The 23,107-nt window shown below is 50.3% G+C and overlaps 1 protein-coding gene across 1 annotated transcript; it reads left to right on the top strand.

Annotated features, from left to right (window-relative positions):
• Positions 1-11,799: 11,799 nt before the first annotated feature.
• On the top strand, positions 11,800-16,632 carry FOXF2 (forkhead box F2; the record flags this gene model as incomplete). The annotated part of the gene is made up of 2 exons (XM_084306928.1): positions 11,800-12,912; positions 16,466-16,632. Exons 1-2 carry the CDS (start codon positions 11,895-11,897, stop codon positions 16,630-16,632), a joined length of 1,185 nt encoding a protein of 394 aa, XP_084163054.1. The 5' UTR covers positions 11,800-11,894.
• Between the last annotated feature and the right edge of the window lie 6,475 nt (positions 16,633-23,107).

The raw sequence follows: 23,107 nt of genomic DNA, 5'->3' as shown, positions 1-23,107 counted from the left end.
TCAAGGTGTAACTTGCTAATAAAAGTTCTGGAAAACCTGCTGTGTGTAAGAGCCCTGGCCTATGATGTCAGAATTCATTATGCACACAGGGGCTATTTACAGCCTTGTAAAGTTGTAGACAAGGAAATTGTTGCTGAAATATGGTTTCAAAAGTTTAAAGGTAATCATTCTACTGGTGTATACACCTCAGCTATTGAACAGATCTTTTAAACGGTTCCGTGTAAACCAAGAAAAAATCATATGGCTTAAGTAGTAAATATCCACCCATGTTTCTTCATATGTGTTGGGTCTTGAGTTATATATGTGCACAGGGACAAGTGTGGTGTCTTTAGTTTTATTCAAGAGTTATCTGGGTAAACCTATAAATAAAACATGTGCATAAGGTGTTCAGAAGACAAACTGGAAACAATTTTCACTGCCCTATTATCATTTCCCATTTAGCCCAAGATCAAGAAAAAGGCAGGGGGTGAAGAACTAAAAGTGAAAACAAACAAATATATTTCCAGCTGTTTAAATCTAAAGATGTTTTGTCAAAAATGGTGAAATATTTATTGAAATGTAAATTTTTCTATTGTTTTGTTGTTGTTTTTTTTCTTTTTTTTCTTTTTTTTTTTTTTTTTTTGTCAGAAGAATTGCAGAGACATGATGCTTTATCCAGGTCCAGCCAACAATTGAGACAAAAATGCTGCTGACTTTGCTGGGTCAGGATAGGTCTACAGGAACTCCCTAAGAAAGCAGTTACTCCAGTCCATACCACTGAGACTGACATTTTATGTTTAAAATTGGGGAAAAATCTGTTCAGTGCGGTGTGCTCTGTTTCCCTCAATTGCTGCATGCTGTTTTATTCTTCAGCTGTAAGCATTTTAATTGCTGCTATAGTGATTTTTCCATCACTCTGGAAAGGTTTTGTGGCCAGGTGTTGTTTGTCATTTGTCCCACAGTAGCTGGAAATAATATAATTACAAAAATGTAGGAAAATGTGCTCAGCGTTGGGGATTCCTAGCCAATCCAAGCATTTTCCTACTGAATCATTTTCTCAAATATTCCTTCTTACAGCAGCCCGAACGATTTTCTAGCTCCGACTGAGTTAACTTCCCAAGCATTCCAGTTTTATTTATTTTTTCTAATGCACTTGTCAGCTACTTCAAACTCCACCCCAGCTCCTGACAGCAAGGCCAATCGAACACCCTCTCATTGTGGTTTCATGGGGAACCAGCTCACGGCCGCAGAAATGGACTGCGCCCAATGGCACAAGACCAAAAATAACTGCACCACTTCCACTTTTTTCAATGCGTCTGCATTGTTCCAATAGCACTGAGATATTACTACTGATTAATTCTGCTATATAAATAATGTGCAAAATGGGGGATAGCTTTAAGCCTTTTTCCTGCTTTTACTCATGTTCACACTAAAAGTTCCATTGCCTTCAATAAGCTCTGTACACCAGACTTACACTGACATAATTTCATTAACTTAGCTGAATTACTCCTTGTTTATAGCAGCAGAAGTGAATGGAAAATCAAGGCCAACAGGATAAGAAATAATCCTATTATCCTGCCCAGCAAAATTGCTCTGGATTTAGAACTGAGATTTAGGTTTAACATGGGCTTCTTTTGTCACATAAGTTCTTACACCTTTCCTTACTCTCTCTACAGCCACTTTGGTGAGCTTACTCAGCTCAGTCTTTCATGTTCTCCTCCTTCCTTCCTCTTCTGTGTGTGCTTCCTCACCAGATCTAACTGGACAGTAAGTAACTCACCAGCAGTATAGTGTGCATAGCGATCCACTCAGACAGCAGCAAATAATAAATATCAAGTTGGCAGAAATCCTCCAAAACTGGAAATTTCCCTGTGCCCATCACAATACACATTAGAAATTCCAAAAGGCAGCAGTATGCATAGGTAATGTGACCACAAAACATAGTTAAGTTCCTCTCACATGCCTCTGACCCTGTAAACCATAGGCTTTACATGAGTGCTCCTTACACTGCCACATCCTTTCTACCTGTAACAGAAATCACCAATGCATCCATTCTGCCAATACAAATGTAGTTACATTAGACCTAGCTCAGGCCTAATTACCATTTTCAAAATGGGTTGGCAGAGATTTCATCTGTGTTTGTCACCCTGTGGCCCTCAGGATACTGAAAATGCAGCTTGACTACCACTGATGGAAATACAACGTGCATGGACTCTGCTAGACCCAAAGAAGCCTCAGGCGAAGAAACACCAGGGCAAGAAAAATCATTGTATGCAGCACTAGTTTATATAAATATTTTACATATGTGTTGCATACATGTGTGTTTGTTATATGTGTCAATATGTAAAGAGACATAAACAAAGGATGTATAAGTGCGTAAACATATATATCTGTACCTATATGTATTAAAAAAGCCTATTATTTCTGATTTAGAATCAAAGTAGCTGGAAATAACCCTGCTTTTCCTAAATTTTGGCTCAAAACACACCATTTCACCAGGCGGGGTCCAATCTCAGAGAAGAAATAACTTTGGGATAAAACTGGAAACAGGTTGAAAAGAAAGATAGCCACCGGGACATAATCCAGATGTACAAATAATCTGGATATCACTGCTGGTCAGTTTTACACTCAGATGTCTCACAGAGATGAATGGTCCAGAGAACTACAAGGGCTCAGACTTCTAAAGGCCTCCACCCCCAGCATCAGATTCATATTTTTTATGTGGAGCTCAGAGGCTGAACATGCTACTTCCTTTGAGCCAGATTTCCCTTTGGATTCATGCTGCAGATTTCAGGAGTTGGAATAACTTATCCATTGGAGAATAAATTAGTTATTGGCAGGACAACTTTGGCAGCAGCTTAATCTTCCAATCAGTTGCTCCACTAGCATTCTTCTATCCTGGAGAAAAGGGCATGTCCTCCTGGGTCTAGCGTTTCTCAGGGTAAGTTTGTAGTCAGACTCAATTTGGAGGCAAAAAGACGTGACATTTTCTCTTAAAATGATAAGCTCCTTCTCCATTAAGGCCCACGTGATTATTTTTTTTTTTTTTTTTTTTTTTTTTTGCTTTTTCTTAAGAGAACAGGAAGAGGAGGAGAGAAAGAAGCCTAATTAAAGTAACAGTAGGATTTGTGTGACTACATGCAGGACATGATATCCTATGCACCACGTGGCACAGGGGATCTGCTGCTTGCCCCATGGGAAGCCCCTGCCTCTTACCCACTCCATGGCTGTTGTTTCATTTCTTTTTCTGCTCTCTCTCAGGTGTCTTTAGAGCCTCCAAGCCACAGCATCTGATCATTGGAGGTAATCAGATGCATGATTTTCCATTAGGCGGATACCACATTGTCCCACCCATTAGATGGGACTCTGACCCTTTAGCTAATGTCTTACCAGACATCACCTCCACCCCGTGAAAGTACACAGCACAGTCCCCATGCAGATCCTCTGGGAAAGGGGCAGCAGGATGGAGGTGGCTGGCTCGCAGGCTCTGCACTATATCCCTCACTGGTTATTTTTTGTACTGCAAGAGCATCTGCAGATCCCTGTTGCACATTCCAGCCTCACTGTTCAGCGGCTGCAAGTACACCTAGCAGGAAAGGCATCCTTCTATGCAGAGATTACAGAACGTTTGTCTTGGTCCTTAGACACAGCTTTGGAAGTGCTGTGACAAGATCCAAAGAGCTGTAAGCTCCCGTAACATTAATGTGCTGACTCAGCATCTTTCATGCATATTACTGGATTTCAGAGCCGTGTCTGGGGTGACAGCTGTCGATGGGGCCAGGACTGCCCATGAGAGCCATCCCCCCACCCTGGGGTCTGCTGGCCACTCAGCCTGATACATTCCTCAACCAGCACACCTAAGGATGTCCTCCTTGACACCTGTCTGAATCCACAGCAGCTCCCTTCTGACATAGACCCTGCTTTGCTTCTGGGAGGGTCCATCTTCATCCTCTGCAGTCTCCACCAGCAACCCTCAAACAGTAATAAGGGGAGAAACTTGCAGAGAGGAGCCCACAACTATCCCAGCTCCACACACTAGGCATTCTCTCTCTCACAATACCATCACTCCCTGCTCCAGCAACTGTGCCTTGCCCTTGCAGGGTTCCACACCTTTCTGGACCCCTTTCTTACCTAGCAGCCAAAAATCCCAGCCCACAGGCAGTGCCACCATGGTGCCTACTTACCCAGATCACTCCCCCTTTAACCAGCATTGCTGCAAGGTGGGGCACGGACAGGTCTGAGAAAAAGTGCTCAATGCAGCCCACCTGCTAAATTGTGAGCTAGCAGGGTGCTGTCTTGTCCTGCTACTGCATGCACTGGCTCAAGGAAAGGCAAACTTCTTCATGTGCAATAGCAAAGGCAGGATAGTGTTCTCTGGGTGGGAAGAAGATGATAATATTTTTGCATGGAGAAGGACATGGGAGAACAAGGAGAAGCACAAGGATTTGCTTGAAAGGAGAAAGGAGAAGGAAAGGAGAATGGAGAATAAGGAGAGAAGAGAAAAGAATTAAAGGAAGAAAGAAGAAAAGGCAAAAGTGAAAAGGCAAAGGGAAAAAAGCAAATGGAAAGGAAAAGAAAAGGGGAAGGGAGAAGGAAAGGGAAAAGGGAAAGGGGAAGGGGAAGAGGAAGGGAAAGGGAAAGGGAAAGGGAAAGGGAAAGGGAAAGGGAAAGGGAAAGGGAAAGGGAAAGGGAAAGGGAAAGGGAAAGGGAAAGGGAAAGGGAAAGGGAAAGGGAAAGGGAAAGGGAAAGGGAAAGGGAAAGCTCTTTCTCTAAACCATTTTATTCTGCTGTTTGAATTTTTATTTTTCTGGCAATTGAAAATAAGGAAGTGAAAAGGATATAACCTTATCTAGTGCTCGGAGAGATTCTGTGCTTTGCATCTGTAACACAGCCGTATCGGCGGGCTGTTTCTGTGGGAGAGGAGGAGCAAAACGCTTTCGTCCCCGTGCCGGACACTTCTTTGGATCTTCTCCGGTGCCCCTCAAGAGGCTGCACTGGGGAGGCTCCGGGGGGCTCCGAGGCTGCCGGCACCGGGGGCTCCGTGGGTCAGACCACCTCCTAAGGGGATGTCCGCACTGTATTTTTGGCCCCCAGACGGTTCCCCTTGGGAGAAGGATAAATCCAGGCGCTGCTCTCCAGCCCCCAGCCCGAGAACAGCGGGGTTATTTAGGGCCACACGGCCTGGATCCTGGAACAACTCTCAGCCTTCCTCTCCTCTTCCAAACAATAAAAGCTCTCCTCCAAGTATTTAATAAATACGAACTCATAACCTAAGTGTGGTGTCAACCTCGTGTTCCAAAGGCATCGCGGTTACCCAGCCCTGGGACAAATCCCAGGCGAGAGTTTTTGCTTAGGGATGCTCAGTCCCTGCCTGGCCCCTGACTGCCGGGGGACTAATTTCCGTGGCACGAAGCGGGCATGGCTGACCTTATCAGCAGGGATGACCCGAGAGACAAACAAGGGGACCTTGAAAATCATCGAGGTCGGGGAAGGGGGGGTCCTTCTTCCTTTCCAAGAGCGAAAAACCAACCCGCGAGGGTTTACAAGCGAGCGGCTCCCGGCCCGTGGCAGCAAGGTGCGCGCCGGGGGCGAAGCCGAGAGCCCGGGGAGGGGTCGCTGCGGGGGTGCCGGGGCCGTGCTGTCCCGGCAGGTGGGGCCGTGCCGGGGCCCCCCATTTCCAGGAGCCCAGCGCCACCCAGCGGAGAGGCCGGGCCGGCGGCACGGGGGGCTCCCCGCCGCGGGGAGGGGGTCCCGGCGGCCCCGGCCCCCCCCTGCCGCCCGGAGGCACTGCGGCTCCCAGAGCCACCCGCAGCGAGGGGACAGCCTGCGAGGGGCTTCGTTAAGAAACCTCTCCCTCTACATACAGATATATATATATATATGGATGGATTTGGGTATGGATTTGGGTCCTTTTATTATTATTTTTTTGGTGTTCCCCTCCCTCTCTGCTGTAGAGGAAGAGATGGATCTGCTGTTCCGCAATGTCCTAATGAGTTTGGGAAAGCAAGCAATAACGGTGTGTATACACTCTGTCAGTGGAAGTTTAAAAAAAAATAATAATACTAATAATTAAAAAAAAAAAAAAAAAAAAGTTAATCATTCGGAGGGTTTTTTGGCCCGGAGTCCGTGTTTCCGAAAGGTCAGTGGTATCATTTTGACGTTGATTATGTAGCTGTTCTGGTCCCAAGTATGCTCCCCTCCCCTCCTAGCGTGGTGTGCGAGGATTGTATTTGAAAGGGAGGAAGCAGATACCGAAAGTGATGGCTGATGAATTGTCTAAACCCTTCAGGGACATTTCGTGCGGGGGCTCGGAGGCAGCTCATCAATAAAAGCCTCCCGGATGGAGGAGAGAGAGAGAAAAAGGGCGCTGGGACTCTGTGCGGGGGGGTCCCCGGAGGCACCATCACCCCCCCACCCCTTCCCCTTTGATCCGGTGGGGGACCCTAGCAGACCCAAGGCTTTGGAGACACCGGTGTAAAGAGGTGTGTGCGGGGGGGGGGGGGGGGAGAAGGGGACACATCGAGCCCATAAAAGCATACACACAAAAAAAAAAAAAAAAAAAAAAAAAAGGATGTAAAAGGGGCTTTAGGGTTTTCTGCCCCCGCCACCTCGAAGTGGCCCTAATGAGTGAGGAGGTGGCCGCAGAGTCCGTGCCCGCGCTTGGCAGGCTCGGTCCTTAGGTGCGAGCTCGGATTATTACTTTTTTCCAACCTCTGTTCGTAAATCATGTCATAATCCGGCACTCGGTAACCCGGCCCTACCTTTGAGTGGGTCGTTATGTTTTACGGGCTTTACTTAGAAATTAATGAAAACCTCTCACGAAAGAGGGGGGCTGGGGTGGAGGGAAGGCGGGGAGCGGGAGCGAGCAGGGAAACCTGCTCCTGATTAGGGCCTTCCCCGAAATTCATAGGCGAGCACCCTCCGATGCTGGATCCTTTTTCCCAGCCAGCCCCCCCGCCCTGGCACGGCACGGCACGGCGGCTCCCCCGGGTTCCTGCAGGATGGGGACGTGGGGACGGGATGGGGACGTTTTTGGGGCTGGGGTCCGCGACAGAGCGGGAAGAAGGATGTAGGGAGGGATGCAGGAGGCTGGGGGCACCGCTGGCTCGCCCGCCGCGGCCAAACAGTTTGCTCCAAATGGTATGGAAAGTAATTAAGGTCGGAGCACGCATGAAAATTATTGACAATGTGTAAAGTCAGAAATCTCATTTGATCGGAATGTAAACCCGGGCGGGTGAGAAGCCAGGCAAAAAAAAAAAAAAAAAAGGTACCGCGCGTTCAGATCTCGGGCCAAACCCTGTTTTGCCCTTACTCGCGGCTGTCAGTGGGGTACGTGGAGCGGGATCCTACAGCTTTCCCTACAGCCTGCAGGAACGCAGATACCTGCGCCGGTCTCCAAACTTTCCGCTTCTTATTTTACCCCGCGCCCGTCACGTTTTATTTACACCCGCAGAGGATGCTCGGAGACAAAAGAGTTTTGTTTTGCCTTTTTTTTTTTTTTTTTTCTTTTTCCACGTCAAAGATGTTTTATATTTTTGGAAGGGTTGTGTTTCCTTTTAAAGAGGTGACCTATATCCTGACCACTGTAGGGGGTTTATTTTGATGCTCCGGGAAGTTCAGTGGGAGCTGTGCAGAGCTGGGAGGGGATAAAATCTTTACCGTTCTCATCTGGCATAGGAAAAGCCAAGCCTACCCACACAAACACTTGGTGGAAGTACTCGGGGGTGACACTTGCAAACCCGACGCTGTTCTTGCGGGACGGTGGAGCGGAGCTCTCCCTTGCAACACCCTCGTTACCTGCCTCCTCTATCCCTCGGAGCGGAGCCTGGGGGGCCTCTTGGATGTCTCCAGCAAGGCTGGGACCTCGGGGAAAGCAACGAGGGGCGCCTGCAGCCCGAGGGGCGGCTGCCCGGGGGGGTTGCAGGGCTCCCGTGCACTGAGGAAGACCTCTTCTCCCACCTGCTAAGGTGGCTTTCCCCCTAAAAAACCCTTCCCCAAAGGCGAATAGATGCTGCTCTTCGCCTGGCTTCTCGCCCAAACTTTATTTCTCGCCTGGTCTTTCTCTCCTTCCTCAGGCTCTGAGCAAAGCCGCCCCGGACCGGGGAGGAAAGAGAAAGGTGCCCTACTAATTCACGACCACTACTTTCACGGAGGTGTCCCGACTTGGCCTTAGCTCCCCTCACACCCAGGCACTGCTAAAAAAAAAAAAAATCCTAAGGTATCTTAATGGGAAGCCAGCCAAAGCTAGGTGGTGATCCCCCAGGTAACCCCTGCAAAGTGCTTTGAGAGCGGTGCCCGCTCTGGGCACTGAACACTTGGGCTGATGCTATTAGGGCTAGGCTGGTTTTGTGGTTAATTTGCTCTTTTATATTTATTTTATTTTATTATTTTTTTCTCGCGCAAAGAGAGGTAGGCCCCCGCTCTTTGCTCCTCGCCTGCCCTGGGGACGGGAGGTGCTCTCCCGACCTGGGATGCTTCAACCCCAACCATGGGATGCCGAGACCCTCTCCCTTTTCCTTCAGCCTCCGGAAAGGAGAGAGACCCCCAGCTCTTCAGCGGGAGCTGGGAAAAAGGGTCCCGACGGCAGCCTGCGGGGAGCCATCTATAAAAAGAGTCACGCCTGCTCCTCTTTGCGTACGCAAAGAAGGGGAGGGGGGTGGAGAAAAACAAGGGGAAAAAAAACTCTCCAAACAAACACTGGGATCGCACGGCTACTGCCAGAGGTCCCGAGAAGTCAAGAGGTCCCGGGAGCAGCACAAAGGACGGGGCAGAACCGCTGCCAGCCCCCTTCCCATCCCGGCCTTTCTGTCCCCTCCGCCCGGCGTCCTCCCGCCGCCTCGGGGCTGGTCCCGTCCCGGGAGGGCTCCCGGTGCCTCCGGGACCGGTTCCCGGTTCCCGGAGCTCGGCTGCGGCCGGTGGGCTCCTCCCGCTCGGGAAAAAATGCCCCCATGTCCCCCATGCGGCAGCGCATCGCCGTCAGCCGCCGTGGATCGAGAGCTGAGCCCAGGCACCCTGAAACTGACAGTCGGAGGAAAATCCTCCGGGGCTTAAGGAAAGGCACTTTTACAATACTGCGGGGATTTGTTTAAGTTTCAGTCTCGGGTTTAATTGGAAAAACGCTTCTCATCTGCAGGACCTCAGAGCAAGGGAAAGAGCCTCAAGCACACAGTTAAAAAAAAATAAAATTGGAGGGGGGGGGCAGAAGAAGAAAAAAAAAAAAAAAAAAAAGGCAAGGACTCCAAGATAACCGTAAACATTTATCTTTCATATTTGTCTCCCATTTTCTTAACTGGTTTAGTCTACGTTATTTCATTTAGCCCACGATGCAGAGGGGACAGTGTTATGAACATGAAACTGAAACCGCAATAATGAAGAGATTTCCTAGAATAAAAACGATGATTATAGAACAACATCTGAGTAACCAAATCTGCCAAAAAGTTTAATTTCCGTATACTCTGGTAAAACAAACCAGTTGTGCTCCAAAGCTGGGATCAGCTCAGAAATGGATACACCAACCAAAATAAACATCTCCACCAAACAGCAAATGCACTTCTGTTTAATCAGAGGCACTTCAAACCATCTTTTAAAGCCTCAGTACCATGTCTTGGAGACTTCTTAATGCTATGTTTAAGACAATCGTCTGCGGAGAAGAGGACGTTTCTAGCAGGTAGGAGGGAAATGACCCAGCTTGTGAGCCCCGATTCCCTCATCAGGGCTGCTTGGAGATGACCGCAGACATCGGCTCTCTTCCCTCGGGTTTTGGTACATTGTCCGAGCGGGTTTACCCCGTGGCAAAACACCGACATCCCCCTAAACCGTGACATCTGCCTGGGAATTAAATGCCCCTTGCCACCCCGCCGCTATAGCACGGAGCAAGGCGAGCTGAGTGAGAGGTGGCCAGGTCAGAGCCATCTTCAGCCCTCTTCCCCCCGGCACCGGCTTCTATTTAATGCCTTCAGCCTCCCGCTGCTGGCCGCAGTGGCTCGGGGATGTCACCCACGCGTGGCCCGGGGATGCCACCCGCGAGTGGGACAGCCGTGATTTGCAGCCGGACGGCCCGCCGCGAAAGGCGACAAAGGACGCTCGCCCGCCGACCTACAGCAGGGAAGGATGTTTACGCACAAAAGCACGGATTTTCTTAAAATATTCCCCATCGGTCGTTGCAACGAGATCGGGAATCGCACGTCGGCCTCCTCCCCGCCCCGCCGAGAAAAAGAAAAGATATGTGTTATTTTTGGGGGGGGGGTTGGTCTTAATTTACACCGGGAACAATTTAAACCGATGCCCCAGGAAAGGTGAGCACGATCTATTGACAGAGAAGCCTTTTTTTTTTTTTTCCTATTAAAAATGTGTAGAAAACTTTGCCGGACTTCGCAGTGTTTTTCTTAGCTGATTCTCAGGTACAATCAAGCCCTTTTCGGACACATTCCCATGTACGTAGCAGTGGTGATCTGGAGGAAGCTGTCGACGCCTGTTCAGTTAATTTAGGTTTTCTTTGTCTAATTACTGGGGAGCTTAGGGAAAAGGAGCCGGGCTCAGGGCAGTAAACTGACACTTGGGCTCTGTGTGTGGTATCCAGGCAGAGTTTGATGGAAAAAGCCTGCTTCCACTCAACTGCAGGTCACTGTCTGGGACCAGCCCCACCCCCTCCCTGCCCGTACCCACCAGCGAGCTCCCAGCACGGAGCTGCGCTAGAGACAGACGGACACACGGACACACACACACACACACACAGACAGAAGGCTGCAGGCACGGCGTCCCCCTCTGCCCAGGTCCTTCCCACCGCCGTGCCTTTGCTGCAGCATCCCTCCCCGCCGCCTTCTTCATCCCTTCTCCAGCTTGATGCTGGAGTCTCCCAAGGCAACTGGGAGCAGCCCTGTGCCTCCGACGGCCCCTCTCCTCCCTGCTCCGTTTCCTCCGGCAAACGGCGGCTCCCAGCAGGGGGTAACCCCCCCCCCCCCATTTGAGGTTGCACCGGGAGAAAATCTCCAAGGAGAGGAAGGAGAGAGGGAGGGAAGGAGGGCGCATCCTTGGTGCTCCGACACGACCCCTGGGTTGCTCCTCATTTCATTTTATATGCGGAGGGGTGGGGGTGTCAAGGGGTACCGAGAAGCTGCCCCCATCCTAAAGAAAAAAAAAAAGAAAAAGGAAAAGGAAAAACGGAGGTCTGGTAGGCTTGAGGAGCGGAGGCAGCAGCAGCAGCAGCAGCGCCTCCTGCCCAGATGAAGAGTGGCCACAGGCCAGCTGGAAAGGGGGTGGTCTCTCGCTCCCGCTCGCTCCCCCTCTATCTCTGCCGCCCGGCTGATTTCTCAGCCGGATTCAAGGGGGGTCTGCAGGGAAAGAAATAAAATCATAATAATAATATATTAAAAAAAAAAAAAAAAAAAAGCGAGCGAGATTGAAGAACCCGATAGGCGGCCGAGCCTCTAAGGCAGGAAAAAAGTGCCTGTGAAGGGTTGAGGGTGCGGAAAGGGGCCGGGGGCGGGCGGGGGGGCTCCTGCTTTTCCTCCCGGTGCCGGTTTAGGCAGCGGGACGGTGCCCAGGTGGGGGGCAGAGGAGGAAGCGGAGCGGCGCTGAGCGGAGCCTCGGCGGGCGGCGCGGGGAGGGAAGGCGGGGGCCGGGCCGGGGCCGGGCCGGGGCCGTGCCGGGGCCGTGCCGGTCCATCCCGCCCCGGCGGAAAGCAGAGGAGCCGTGGCGCAAGGGGCCGGCCGGGAGGGATGCGCAGGGCGCCGCCGCCGCGCTGAGGAGGTGCCCGCAGGACAGCGGCTCCCGGAGCCCCCCCCCCGCTCTCCCCAACCTCCCCCCTCCTCCTCCTCCTCCGCGGGGCACCCCCCGCCCCGGTACCCACCCCGCCCGGCTCCCCCCCTTCCCTCCCCGCCTCACCCCAGCCGGCCCCATTCCCCTCCCTCCGCCAGATGACCACCGCCAGCGGCCAGCAGCGGCTGGAGCCCCCCGTCCCTCTCCGCTCCTGCAGCCCGGCTCCCGGAGCTCTCCAGATGAGCCGGCCGCCCTCCTCCGCCCTGGAGACCTCCACCTCCTCTTCCTCCACCTCCACCTCCTCCTCCTCCTCCTCCTCCTCGGCGGCGGCGGCGACCTCCAAGAGCAAGAAGGCCAGCTCGGGGCTGCGGCGGCCGGAGAAGCCCCCCTACTCCTACATCGCCCTGATCGTCATGGCCATCCAGAGCTCGCCCTCCAAGCGGCTGACCCTCAGCGAGATCTACCAGTTCCTGCAGGCCCGCTTCCCTTTCTTCCGCGGCTCTTACCAGGGCTGGAAGAACTCGGTGCGCCACAACCTCTCGCTCAACGAGTGCTTCATCAAGCTGCCCAAGGGGCTGGGCCGCCCGGGCAAGGGCCACTACTGGACCATCGACCCGGCCAGCGAGTTCATGTTCGAGGAGGGCTCCTTCCGACGGCGGCCCCGCGGCTTCAGGAGGAAGTGCCAGGCGCTCAAGCCCATGTACCGCATGATGAACGGGCTGGGCTTCGGCGCCTCCATCCTCCCGCAGGGCTTCGACTTCCAGGCGCCCCCCGCCTCCCTCGCCTGCCACTCCAACGGCTACAACCTCGACATGATGCCCAACGCCATGGCCAGCGGCTACGAGGGACTCAGCGGCGGCCACCACGTCCCGCACATGTCGCCCAACCCCGGCTCGACCTACATGGCCAGCTGCCCGGTGACTGCCAACGGGGACTACGGCCCCGACAGCAGCAGCAGCCCCGTGCCCTCCTCGCCGGCCATGGCGAGCGCCATCGAGTGCCACTCGCCCTACACGAGCCCTTCGGCTCACTGGACAGCCTCGGGGGCCTCGCCCTACCTCAAGCAGCAGGGCCTCCCCGCCGCCAACGCCGCCTCCTCGGGCATCCACTCCAGCGTGCCCTCCTACTCCCTGGAGCAGGGCTACCTGCACCAGAGCCCCCGCGACGACCTCTCAGGTACGGGGGGCTGCGAGGAGGCCCCGGACCCGGCCCCCCCGCCGCGGGTCTCCGCCGGTAGCGGGGGGCTTCGGCGGGGACCCCCCGGCAGCGGTGGGGCAGGGGGGAAAGAGGGGCACGGTCTGCCAGAGGGACAGGGTGGCAAGGGGGTCGGAGCCGGTCTGTTTCGGGGTCGGGGGGGATGGCTGGGGGCGTAGGGCATCGCTCCGTCCCGGCTTTAGCTCGTTCCCCCCCCCCCCCCGGGACGCCTCGGTAAACCGCGGTCCGTGGGGACTCGTAGGGGTAGGCATCGGAAAAGGCGTTAAATATTATCCCCAAAGCCCTGCGGGCTGCGGGGGAAAAGGAAAAAAAAATAGGGGAAAAAAAAAAAAAACACGAAAGAAAAAAACCGCTAATCTCGAGAAATGCGAAGGAGATTAAAGCAGATCCAGTGCATTTCTGCAAGCGGAGGGAAAAAGGGTTTCTTCTGCTCCCTTTCTCACCCCCTCCCTGCCAGGCCGGTGATTACAGACAATGTCTGCTCAGAAAAAAATCCTAGCACAAAAATGGGTAAAAGATGTTGGGCTCTTACGGGGAAATTTTCCAAATAGCCCTTTTAAACGTGGGTCCCGGAGGTTAAGCAAACAAAGACAGTCTGGGCTGGACCACACCGAAGAGGATTTTAGCCTGACTTAACCCCTATGAGAGCGGGGTCTTGTTCAATTTTATGGGAATTTCAACAAGTAACAAATACAGGCGACCCCCAGCGCTGGGTCCCCTCCTGCCCCCGCCTTGGGCTCCTGTCAATCACCCCCCGGTCCCCCTCCGAGTCCCGCACCCTGCCCCGGCCTCCCCGCGGGGCGGGCGTGCGGGGAGCCCCGCAGCGGGCAGCCGGGGGGCGCGGAGAGGATGCCCGGCACAGCAGCGAGCCGCCTTCCCTCTATTTAAATAACAACAATCATCATCATCGTCGTCAAAAATTAAAGGTGACAAAACACTAATCAGCCCTGCAGTGGCTGCAGGGGAGAGGAGCGGGTCGCTGTGCCTTACCCGCCGGGCTGCGCGTCCTCCGCAGGGCTGCTCCGTGCCCACGGGGCTCTGCTGCTGCGCTTTCAATCCGTTTTTCGGAGGTGCAGCCGCTCCTTCCACGGGGCTTGGTGGCCGGGAGGGGTTCTCCAGGGCTTGCCCCGCCGAAATGCCTCCCTTCACCGCTAGCCACTTCGGCTTGGCTTTGTTGCTGTCGCTGTTGTTGCTTGGATCTTTTTTTTATCTGTTTGTTTGTTTGCTTTGCTTTCGGATTTTTCTTTTGTTTTGTTTTTATTTTTCTTTGTTTGTTTTACTTCTGGCGGTGGCCCGGCCGCCCCGCGGGGACACGCGTGGCGAGGGAGAGGGGCTGCGTGGCGGCTGCCCCCCTCCTCCTGCCAGGCACCCGAGGTGCCAAAGGCGATTCCTGGAAGAGAAACGTTCATTGCGGGGCAGCTCACGAGCAGCTTCTGGAAACAACAAGCAGAGAGAGAGAGAGAGGGAAATAGAGAGAGGGGAAGGGTTCTGGTTCCCCCGAAGCCTCCCACCACGGTTTCCGAGGCTGGGGCGGTTTAAGTGCGGCTCTTTTCTGTTGGAGGACGGATGTACAGACAGACCGAGGGACGCTTTTTTAATGCCGACGAAGAGCGTCCGCTTCCAGCAGCTCAGATTTAGTGCCTCCGCTTTGAGAAACGGCGTTTCTCCGGCTATTTTGCACAGCCTCTGCTCCGGAGTAGGGGTCCGGGCCCTGGACTTTGGGAGCAAACCATTCCCGTTGGGAGCAAACCGTCCCCGTTCCTCGATTAGATTAAAATAATAATAATAAAATCTTTATTATTATTATTATTATTATTATTATTATTATTATTATTATTATTATTATTATTATTATTATTTGCGCAGAACCACTCCTCGTTCGTGTGTGATCCGCAAAATCTCTGTGGTGCAATTGTTTCAGTAGAATTAAAGGAGATAGGGAAAAACGATCTGAGCTCTTTCGTTCGTAATTATTTCCAGCAATAATCTATCCCCTCCTCTCCCCACGAAAGCAGCAGCAAGTGAATTCCGCTTTTCCCTTTCTTTTAATTAAATGCAAAAGCAAATTCGGTGGCAATCGCTGCGGATCGGTCAATAACCTCCTGCTCGTGACAGCGACGGGGAGGACTTGAAACCTTGAATTTGCATCAGACCCAAGAATAAGAGAGGAAAAAAATTGGAAACAGGAGGCTCGGTTCTGCTAAAAGGATTTTGAAGCTGGGGAGGTGGGGGTGGTACGGATTTTTTTCGCACACTATTAAATCCTGCTAAATGATTGAATCAGGATTGTAATAAAGTGCCCTGGTTTATGGTGAGCATACCAGCAGGGTTATTAGAAAGCCGAGGAAATCCAGCGAAATAATCACTTTTATAAAGTGAGCTCTGCGGGGTGAAGGAGGGGACAGTGCTGGAGGAGCCGGGCTGTGCGCGCCGCCGCCGGGGCTCGCTGCACAAATCGCGAAAGGTGCCGGCTCCGTGACGCTGGGGAAAACCGTGCACGTCTCCCTCTTTTTTCCCTTCATCCCTTCTCTTTCTTTCCATGCTGCTTTCTTTCTTTATTCCTTTTTTTTTTTTTTTTTTTTTTTGACCCTCGGTCAGATTTGACAGGGTCCCACCAGCCGAGCCTGACATCCCCACGGCAAAGCAAAGCAAAGCAAAGCAAAGCAAATCCCTTTCTGGCTCCGTCCTGCAGGCCTTGCCCAGGCGATCTCCCCCCTCCCCACTGGTCCTGTAGGATCCCTGCCAGGCTAAAGATCCCCTCGCGGCGCGGGCTGGAGGGCGATCTCCCACGGGGCCTCTTGCGCTCCGTCCCCCCAAGGGTTTCCTTAGGCTGTGGGAAATTAAAATCGGAATTTGAAAGGTCATTTACATGTCGGGGCCGCGGATGTACTTCTCTCGCTGCTGTTGACGAGGCGTGGGGTGTCCTTGCCCTGTATCCGAGGCTCACGAGAGCACACACGTGTACAGGGGTGCAGCTCGCACCCCCCCCTCCCCCCCAAAAAAAAAAAATCATACACATCATCAGCACACAAACGAATGACCACAAATGAGTGGTGGCAATTCAACCTGCAGCCCCCCAGTCAAAAGCAACCCCCCCGTCCCACCCGACACTCCACCCCACCTCCCCCCAGGGAGTGGGATTTGGGGACGAGGGAGGGGAAGTCAACGAGGATCAGGACCCGATTGCCATGTCCCCAGCGCACCCAGAAAACCACGCAAGTGGCATCCTCTGCTCCCATCCCCAGTCTCACCTGACCCCGGGCACGACTGAGGGACACTCAGGGGGCAGATGCCCGGCTGTGCCCGCGTTGCCATACGCAGGGATGCGCCCGGGGCGCGCTCACGCGTGTGCCCGTGGCTCTGCGGCTTGTGGTGCGCCCTACAAGTGGGACACGGGACAGGCTTCCCCGGGAAGGGAAGCTCCATCACAGAGCAGAGACAGGGGAAAGCCTCTCCTCCGTGCGGGTGAGCTACCTGGTTTCTGAACAGCTCTTCTTCTCTCCTTCTCTTGCAGTGGGATTGCCTCGCTACCAGCATCACCCGTCCCCGGTGTGCGACAGGAAGGATTTTGTCCTCAATTTTAACGGCATTTCTTCCTTTCACCCTTCGGCTAGCGGCTCTTACTACCACCACCACCACCATCAAAGCGTCTGCCAGGACATCAAGCCCTGCGTGATGTGAAGGCAGCGCCCCAACAGAGACAATCAGGTGGCGTCGAGCAGCGCCGAGGTATAGACGGACCCACGCAGACGAAATATAATGTGCACTCTGATAGCATTGATAGTACACGAGTCACTTAGCAAAAATTACCTAAGGAAGCAGTTTTCGGGCCCCTCCACTCCTTGAAGGACACGACACGTACAGCCGGTGTAACTCCGAAGCGCTCCCCAAAATCGCGCATCGCTAGGTGAGACTGAGTGTCCCTGAGCGCGCCGGTGGTAAAACGCCTTTCTGTCGTCTCCTAAAGAGCCGAGCTTTGGGAAAGTGAACGAGCCGAAATATTTTTTGTACGAGAAAGTCTCTTTGAATAGGAAAAGCCAGTCTCCCAGCTCAGCACCTGCGAGGACACCCCCCTCCGTTTTCCTTTTTTTTTTTTTTTTTTTTTCTCTCCCCGAGCCCCACCGAGGACACTTTTTATGGACTCCAGCACCGACCGATCGATATTATTAAAACAGTATTGTTTAGCCCTTTCGTGTATAGACTTTAAGAAAAGTTCATTTTTTTTCCAGTATTGCAGCAAGACAACGTTTTGTTTTTTATTTTTACAAAAGTTGTTTTTCTACCACAGTATTTTTAAAGAAATATTTTAAATAAATCTCGTGTATACTCACACACTATTGCTTTAAAAGGAGAATATATTTGCACTTATGTATACTTTTTACAGTTTGCCAAAATATTTTGATGTACAAATTTTTTTTTTCCAATAAAATGTATATAAACGACAACACACTGGGCAGGCACTTCTTTCCCCTCGGCCCCTTTCTGATACATTTCCTCTCCCTTTGCATCCCCCGTTGTTAAAGCTGCAACCCCAAATACTGAAGGCTCTGGGGGACGAGAGCGAAGAAGGAGAGGGGGGGGACCTGTGCCCGAGGGTCGGGGGCTGCTCTGCCTGATCCCAGGCTGTTCTCGTGGGCAGACTTGAAGATAACGGGGGCAGCGGACACACAAGCAGCAGGGACCAGGTTTCCTGCTTCTCCCCCCGAGGGCTCCTTGCCCCTCGAAATGTTCAGGGCTGTTTGCAGGTGCCCCCCTCCCCACGCCCACGCAGCCCCCCTGCACCCCGGAGAGGCTTCGCCAGGGGGCTGCAGGCAGGAGGGGGCGTCATGGGGAGGAAGGGGGGCGAGAAGGATCCTTGATAAGAGAGTGGCTTGATAAGCATCGAGGGGCTGGGCGGGGGGAGAACCGAGAATAGGTTGGCCAGGAAAAATAAAGATGAAAAAAATAAAAGTGGATAAAACAAAACAAAACAAAACAAAACAAAACGGTGGGGATAGAAGCACCCCCTCTGCGCCCCCCGACCCGGGGCACCCCCGGCGGTCCAGCCCCTCACCATAGTGCCCGAAGAGGCTGAAGAGCGAGTGAGTTTTGGCAAAATAGGTAGCTGTGCAGGTAGACGCCCGCATGCAGATATACGCACATGCCTATCGATTATATACATGCACTTATACATGCGTAATGACATATAGGCGCGCACACATATATAATTCTTCATCTTTTCAAATATATATTTATGCTCAAACATGCCCTTTTCTTCCCTGAGCTTCTCAGGGCCTGTGATAAATTATAAAGTCAGTTTCAGAGTTTGCTCCGACCACAGTGCTGTGTTTACATTCTTTCCGAGGCAAGCCTGCATGGTCGTAATTTATATCCTAAACACTCGAACGTAACTTGTTTATACAGGAATGACAGGACCTCAAAGAGAAAAAAACTGCCTTTGCCTCACCGGCGGCCTCGCGTGGGGTGCCAGTGCCCTCCAGCGGCACGACGCCGGCATCGGCCTCCCGCAAGCCCCGGCCTCTTCCCCAGCCTCCGCGGCGGAGGCTCGCAGCCCCGTGGATTATATGAATTTGGGCATTGTGGTCCCCCCCCCCATCCTCCCCCGGCTCCTGAACGTGATTACAGGGCAGAGAAGGGGACTGAGTCCTCCTAAGAAAGGGGAAGGATCTGCTGGGTATCCTGCGGGTTGGGGCTTCTGGGCTCGCCCGTAAGGATTTCTCTCCTCTAACAGACTAAGGTTCCCTTTTCACCCGTAAAGCTTCCCAGACAAAGGACGTTTCAGAAGCAGTACTCCTCTAGACACCGATATGTTTCTGGGTGCTGTCTGTAAAATGAACCCAGCCTCTTTTCTTTTTTTTTTTTTCTTTTTAATTTTATTTTTTCCCCTCAATTTAAGGGTGATGAGCAAATGCTGGGGAAGGAAAAAAAAAAAAAAAAAGCCAGATTTTTAAGTTAATTTGATCTGATTTTGTTTTGATATTTGATTTTATTATAGTACTCTCTAGCCTAGAAACCCGGTTTTTGTTTAGTCTAAAGAACTCCAGTGGCTGCAGAGCCCATGAGAGCCAAGACCAAGAGCTACACCATGGAGAGGACAAGGTATTTATGTTTTAGCCATGCAGTTAAAAACTTTTTGCGTCTTTTTACATTTGTAAATGATCACTGAACATGCATGAGTGCTAACTATCCTAGAAAAAGAAAACCTTTGTTAGAGACCCAGCACCTTGAGCCTTCTAATCATAGTACTAAAGATGCAGAGGTCTATAACAGCAAAGAAAAATGGAATTTCTAGTGTTAACACAAACCCAGAAATCTAGATGTGTAGATGTAGTCTGAGCATCGTGAGAGAGCCCAGGAGGACACACCTGACTATGAGTGTGTATTTGCCAGCCACAATGTGAAGAAACCTCTAGCTGATATGCTAAAATCAGCATCAGCTGGTGCACAGCATGGGAAGGTCTTCATCCCTGCAGTTTTCTGAGTTGTTGCTTTTTTTTATGAGAAGAGTCTTTTCTCATCCTCTTTATCATTCATTATCTTCTCATTCTTTGCCAGCTGAAGTCCCTAATTGCTTTGTCCTCTGTATGTGGATTGCCAGATACCTAAGTACCACCTTTCGTTTCTTTACAGTGTTTTCATCCAAGTAGCACCCAACAAGCATCCAACTCCGTTGACAGAGTCATTGGTCACCTCTGTTCACCTCTGGCTTCCAGCCTAGGGCTACAGCCTCTACAAACCCTTTCTCCTTTCAGGTGAGCACAGAGGCGGATGAGAAGATATTATTTCTAGGTATGCTTCTAGTCTATCCTGAGGAATAGATTAGAATAGGATAGACTTTTAGATTGCACATCTAAAAGTCTGCGTTATGTTTTCCAGCAAGATCGGTTGGTCTAATGCTTCAGTAACGTGTGTCCCGCAAACCTTGCCTCACTAATGACCTCAGTCCATCCCGGCTACAAGAAAGCTACAACTAAATTACAAATAGTTAGTCATCTCGACTGATCGCCTAGCTCCCATTTGGTGAGGCACTGAGGCAAATGGACTGAGTGTAGGCTAATCCAAACATTTCCATTATTAGAGCACACCAGCCAGAGTTTCCGCAGGATGGGAATGAAATCACGCTGGAGCGCCTCAAACAGTTTGCATGTGATCTGCTATAATCTTATATATATATTTTCTCCATTCTCTGGTTTCATCACAGTCTTACTGCCTCAGTGGAGGGATTTTGCTTGTGAGGGTGTTTATGTTACACAGAAAAAAACCACTCAACCACTCCAAAGCTGGGATCATTTGAACAATCAATTTAACGTTGACAAAATTAGCCAAATGCAGAGATATCTTATGCGGAACATCAAATTTCTCGCTGACATTTGACCAAAGTGTTTTTTTAAAACAGCCAGTTTATTAATCCCATTAAGTCCCTTTGCCTATTATTCTATTAAGACCAACACAAGATTAATATCTTGCTGCATTTTGTCCCAGCTGGCAAAGTGCTTTGAGCAACACAAAATTTTCAGTTTAGTGTGAGAATTTTAGTCTGATTTGGAGGCAAAGAAAATACTTTTTTTAACAAAACTCAGTAACAATATGAGTGACTTTATTGAAGTAGAAAGACTTGCTCGTAACATATGCATGAGGTAATATTTAAATAAGCCTGGTCAGAGAAATGGTAGGTATTTCAGTTAGGCCCTGAGAAAGCCAGGTACTGCTTTCAATTATAATTTTAATATACCTGAGCATGTGAGTAGTCCCATTAAATTCAATGGGACTGAGCAGCTGCTTGGAGTTAGAAGTGCTTTGCTGAGGAAGGACGATGGGATCAGAATCAAACAGTACAGGTTCTTCTGATGTGCTGCAGCTGCGCACTCTATAAGAACTGGAGTAGAATATACCTGGTTCATATACAGAACGAAAATTAATTCAAAACATACCCTGGCTTTGAATAGAGATGTATTTTACAAAACCTGCTGGCATTAATCTGCAAGAAATACTGCCTTAGCTAATAAGAACACCCGGGCTTTATTTATATATTGAGCCATTTGATAGATACAAATGAAGAAAGAGGTAAATAGAAGCCAACATATTTTTGAATAAAAGCCCAGAGGTTCTCTCAGAGTTCAATGATCTTTGTGTCTAGATTATAAAGAATTCAGTGCAGCTTCATCTGACTTGCCAACTACTGAATAGAGCTCCAAAACATCTGTAATATTAAACAACTTCAAGCCTCCTTTTTATGCTTGTTTTTATCCAGTGGTGATTTATAGAAATCTATTGGCTTCTCCATTGGTCATTTCTAAAAAGAAACATTCTGGGAGGTGGAGGAGGTTTTAAAATTTGTTGGGACACCACTACCAAACTGCAGCTGGAATTAGAGGTATTTGACAGTGGATTTAGATTTATTTGAGAGATTATGGAGAAATGTTAACTGCATCACATTGGTTATTTTAACCACTGCAAAATGAATTTGCAGTGTTGTGCAAAGAACCATCGGGCTCACAGGTAATTTGGTGTTTTCAGAGTACATTGAAAAGACTGAGCTGCTTTTGAGGAACAGATAACGGATGGATTCCTTGGACTGGATCTCCACTGGTAACATTTTCCTTGCAGTAGAGTTGCAGCCCATTAATTCTCACTGTCCAAATATAGGTAGCATTAGTTTAAATAGAAGTTTTATAACTGATTCAGCTGAGCTACTGAAATCCTTCATGTACTCAATCTTATCTCATTTTCAGAGATCCTCTTTGGATTGGTTTATGCCTGTCCTGATTAACATACATCAAACACATTTTACTTTATGAGAACTCTTTTTTTCTTTTTTTTTTTTTTTTTTTTTTTAACAGTTCAAAGTAGATTAAAATTATTCTTTGAGACTTAGTCTCAGGCACAGCAGTTTTCTGATATGATGAAAGGTGTGATTTAGTTCGAACTGCATAACGGGTGTTTATGGGCACTCCATCACCGTAATCCCTCGTTTATACAAGTACAGCTGCAAGCTATGCCAATACAACCAAATTTAAAGTGGTATCAACTCCCTAAGGCTTATTGAAATTAAACAGCACAATGTCTGTGACTGTGCAATCCTTACATTAAAGGGCTGCAACTTTTCTTCACAAGAAAACTAAATATTAGAAACTGGATCTTAAACATGAGCATAGTGAGAACTTCTGGACAATTTTACTTTCGGACTCAAGGCTTTAAAGTCAGCTTCTGGCCCTTCTTGCACTGACTTTTTTTTGTTTGTTTGTTTCTTAAACTGGAGGTTTCCTCCTCAGAGATTTGTTGACCACTGGTGGTTTGCAGAGCATTTGCTGGTGGCTTAGAGTCAGCTCTTTGGTTACAGGACAGTGCTTCTCATCCTTTGCGGTGGGTGAATAGGAACAAATGGGAGTGGGAAGATGCAGTGAAGATGAGAGTCAGCAGCATGATTCACTCCATTAAAAAAAAGGATAAAATGCTTTTGACTTTAGAACTGCTGAAGCACAGAAATGTTTCCAGCCTCTGCCACGTCTCCTCTGGGACATGGTCTTAGTGCTGGTAAGGTTGGATGGTCGGCTGGCCATTAAGGAATGGAGAACAGAGTTGTCACTGGACAAGGAGCAGCAGGAAAGCACTGGAGGAAGTGTACTTTGATCCCAGGTGACTGAACAGGCAGAGCTGTAGTAAAGAGGGTGAGCAATATGAATGTTATCAGACCTGAGTAATAATTGATAAAATGCGTGCAAGAAAGGGTAACTAGTGCAGACATCGTGGGAAGCTCTACCGTGTAGCTATGAAAGGCAGAATTGCATTGCTTAAAATAACCATCAAGTTCCACTTCTCACATCATGCACTAACCCCTGTTTTCACACATGAAACCCCCCCTTTCTGCAGTGCACCCCTTTTTCTCTCCTGAGGCAGGACAGAGCTGCTCTGCAATGACTCACAAATACTCCCACGTTGATCTGGGAACTGGGATGCTTGAATGCATTAATGTATTGCTTTTGCTTAGTGTGAGGTGGCAAGGAGAAGTGGACAGGGAAAAGGCAATAGCTCAAGATAAGCGACCTCCAGTAAACAAACAGAGGCTTGTGCAGGACAGCAGAGGAGCAGGGGGTCGGAGGAATCTGGCTCGATTTCCCATTGAAAGTATCCAAAGTAGCCTGAATAAGCAGAACCA

This window comes from Netta rufina (genome assembly GCF_964035555.1).
Source record: "Netta rufina genome assembly, chromosome: 2".
Classification (NCBI taxonomy): Eukaryota; Metazoa; Chordata; class Aves; order Anseriformes; family Anatidae; genus Netta; species Netta rufina.
This window is presented reverse-complemented; position numbering and strand designations above follow the sequence as displayed.